This window comes from Cenococcum geophilum (assembly GCF_001692895.1).
Source record: "Cenococcum geophilum 1.58 unplaced genomic scaffold K441scaffold_89, whole genome shotgun sequence".
NCBI lineage: Eukaryota > Fungi > Ascomycota > Dothideomycetes > Gloniales > Gloniaceae > Cenococcum > Cenococcum geophilum.
Window position 1 is genome coordinate 15,331 of NW_027137647.1, and position 2,986 is coordinate 18,316.

At 41.3% G+C, this 2,986-nt stretch overlaps 1 protein-coding gene across 1 annotated transcript; it reads right to left on the reverse strand.

Moving 5' to 3' along the window:
- Nucleotides 1–1,386: 1,386 nt before the first annotated feature.
- K441DRAFT_359658 (uncharacterized protein) lies at nucleotides 1,387–2,529 on the reverse strand. Its single transcript, XM_067641373.1, has 2 exons — nucleotides 1,958–2,529; nucleotides 1,387–1,761 (listed from the first exon to the last, which is right to left on the reverse strand). The coding sequence occupies exons 1-2, from the start codon at nucleotides 2,488–2,490 to the stop codon at nucleotides 1,506–1,508; spliced, it is 789 nt and encodes a 262-aa protein (XP_067496718.1). The 5' UTR covers nucleotides 2,491–2,529; the 3' UTR covers nucleotides 1,387–1,505.
- Nucleotides 2,530–2,986: the final 457 nt, after the last annotated feature.

Here is a 2,986-nt window from a genome sequence, read left to right on the forward strand (position 1 = left end):
TTCTTGCAGACTTAATAGCTTCTTCTTAAATTTAAAGGGGTGCGTAGAAAGGATAACGCTATACTAGTAGAACTACCTAATCTAGTTTAGACTTTAAAGGTAAAGTTTAAGAAGAAGGGTAAGGCTAATAAGCGTGGTCTTACTAGCCTTAAGCAAGCTAAGAGGGCTATAAAGTATAAAGAGTAGGTAAAATAACAGATATCTTGATAGAAGAAGAGGTAGAGATTAGCAGTAGGGGTCCGTAAGGAGCTTAAAATATTGTTAAATATACTAACTGCATTAACTATACCTACGAGATTATAGTGCTTACTATAAGCGGCTATTAATAAGCGGAAACGTTAGTTAACCTTATCTAAATCCTCTTAAGAGTAACTGTTAATAATGTTAAATATATTCGTCCGTCTATTTGGCCCACCGTCTCCTATACTAGTATCCTTTAGTTAGGACTCTAAAGATTCTAATAACTTTAATAACTCTCTTATACAGCTAAATACTTAGGACCTTAGGTTGTTACAATTTAAGATATAAGCTATAATTATTCTACCTATGTAACTAAGCAATTAAGTGCACGGCAGGCTAAACCTAGTTTAGAAATTGTATACTAGCTTGGGGTTAACCAGAGATATAGCTATTTAACGCTGTTTCGCAGCTTTAATAAATACAACTATTCCTAACTAACAGTAGTAACCTACGGCTTACTACCTTACTTTATTAAAGTTACTACCTTACGCTGTATTTAATATGCATATAAAGAAGTCCTCTATAACTTAGCTAGATCCTACTACTAATATTAACGATATTAGTGGGGGGTCGTTAATGATGCCCCTACGGCAAGCTTTCTAGCGACACGATTTTTAATGATCGCGATCTCGATTATTTAGGGCGTCTCTGTTACCGCAGTGGCTACCGCAGTAATAGAGATACCTTAAATAATTGACTCTCCTAAAGTTTAACACTACCCCTAAGTACTCTAGCTCTCCTATAGTAACTAAATAATCTTAACTTCCTTCTAATGCTTGGCGCTAAGTCTCATCACCGCCAAGCCTTAGTCCTCATTATATTACTACAGAGCCTTATAAGCCTTATTACATTATCACCAAAGCCCCTGGCCTAATCGGGTAGTAGGAGGTTGCAGGTTTAGTTCCCATTAGTAGTGTGTTAAAAATATTTAAAAAAAAAAGAGTATTTCCTATTAAATTACGTATTAGCAAGGCTTTAAATTAATTGTATTATTCTTATCTTATTTTTAACGCCCTAAGTTATATTAAACCTATATATTTACATTATGGCCTAATAGGCCACTCAAGAACTTCGGGAAAGTGGTGTAATTATGTTAGGCTAGCTCCAAATTAAATTAAAGTAATTACAGAACTAACCGTACTACTACGCCGCAAGGACTTTACATTATAATATCTACAATTTAATTAAATTATAACCCCTTCCTGAATCTTAATTGCATATTTTCGCGTATAACACCACGCCAAGGCTTACGATACAGGTGCAGATCACGACTTAAGCAGAGCTGAATTGCGACGCCGTGGCTTATTAAGATCTACAACACTAAAAACAAGCTCAAAGCCACTGGTTTTACACCGGCAGAATCGAACTTGGCAAAAGATTTGGGCAGTAAAGTTACTGCCAAGTGTTACTGCCCGGATCCTGGCCGCATCGCGAGCTCGAAGTGCATTAGTTGCAGAACCGAGGAATCTAATCTTGCAAGTTTGACAACGAAGTGGGGCGTGACACCGTTTCAAGTGCTCCCTAATATCATTCATAGATTAGTACATAGCCAAATTCTCATTCCAAGGTGTAGAGAAATATTGACCAGATTGGTTCTTCGGAGAGTTTGGACTAGAATCAACCCCTCTTTCAAACCCCTGACATTCCCAAAAAACCCAAAGGAAGTAGTTTTCTGTGTTCCTATGGATAGGTCTTGAGAAAATCATGTCATACTTACATAAAACTTTTGACATCCAAGAAACCGGGAGGGACCGTACAAGCGCTATGCACATCGCGATACCGAGCGGGATTATGTTTGGAAAAGGGACACGCAAGGCGACGGCTGTTTTGTGACTCTGGTAAATCGGCCGCACTTATCTTCACTCGTTTGCCATTGTTCGCTGAACCCGAAGGGTCACAGGCTTTTCTCTTACCTGGAGTACTCATGAAGCCTCGAGAAGCACCGTCAAGGGATCGTGTCGGAGTTTCATTCGCTCCAGTAGAGGAATTTGTCCTACCACCAGTATAACATGTCAATTTGGAGACACTCGGGTAGAGTTGGTGAGTAAGCAACGTGAACGTCCTAAGGAGGACCATGAACTGTTGAGAGTGTCGACCTTGTTTAGCGGATAACCCGATGAAAATACGGGGTTTATTCCAGGCTCGTGCCAGTGAGATCAGTAGCTTTGGCAGAAGGGTGGAGAAGTTGTCAACTTTACGCTCTCGAGCTATCGTAATGAAATTACTTCCAAAGGTTCCAATATCGAGCATATCAGAATTACAGCAGAGGGCCGCCGCGCGAAGTCTGACATTCGTGGACATTTCACCAATCTCGTTCGGGCGCCGTGCAGAGAATACTAGCAGCTGATTGTCAGATATACTTGTCACCTTCATCTGAACATTACTGTGCCGGTTAGCTATGTCACTACGCATATGAAAGGGGAGGAGTATACTTCATTTTAGCCCGCCCCGTAGATTTAAGTGGCACGCTACCATCTCCGCTTACGTCCTGTCTAGGTGGCTCAGACAATCCACCGGCAGCTCTAGTACGGGAAGTATCCGCTGCAACTCCTTCTTGATCTTTGCCTATGGATCCAACGTATGGAAGGGAGGGCATTGTGGCTGCAAAGGGAACAGGCTCCCCTATGTAGGCCTTCGGAGGATACCCTACCAATCCGTAAGAGTCGACCGGCTTCACTGCTGCTCCCGAAAGTTTCCAGGCTTGGTCCCCTGTCAAAGCAAATACCGACCAGGGTTCTTTTTCGAG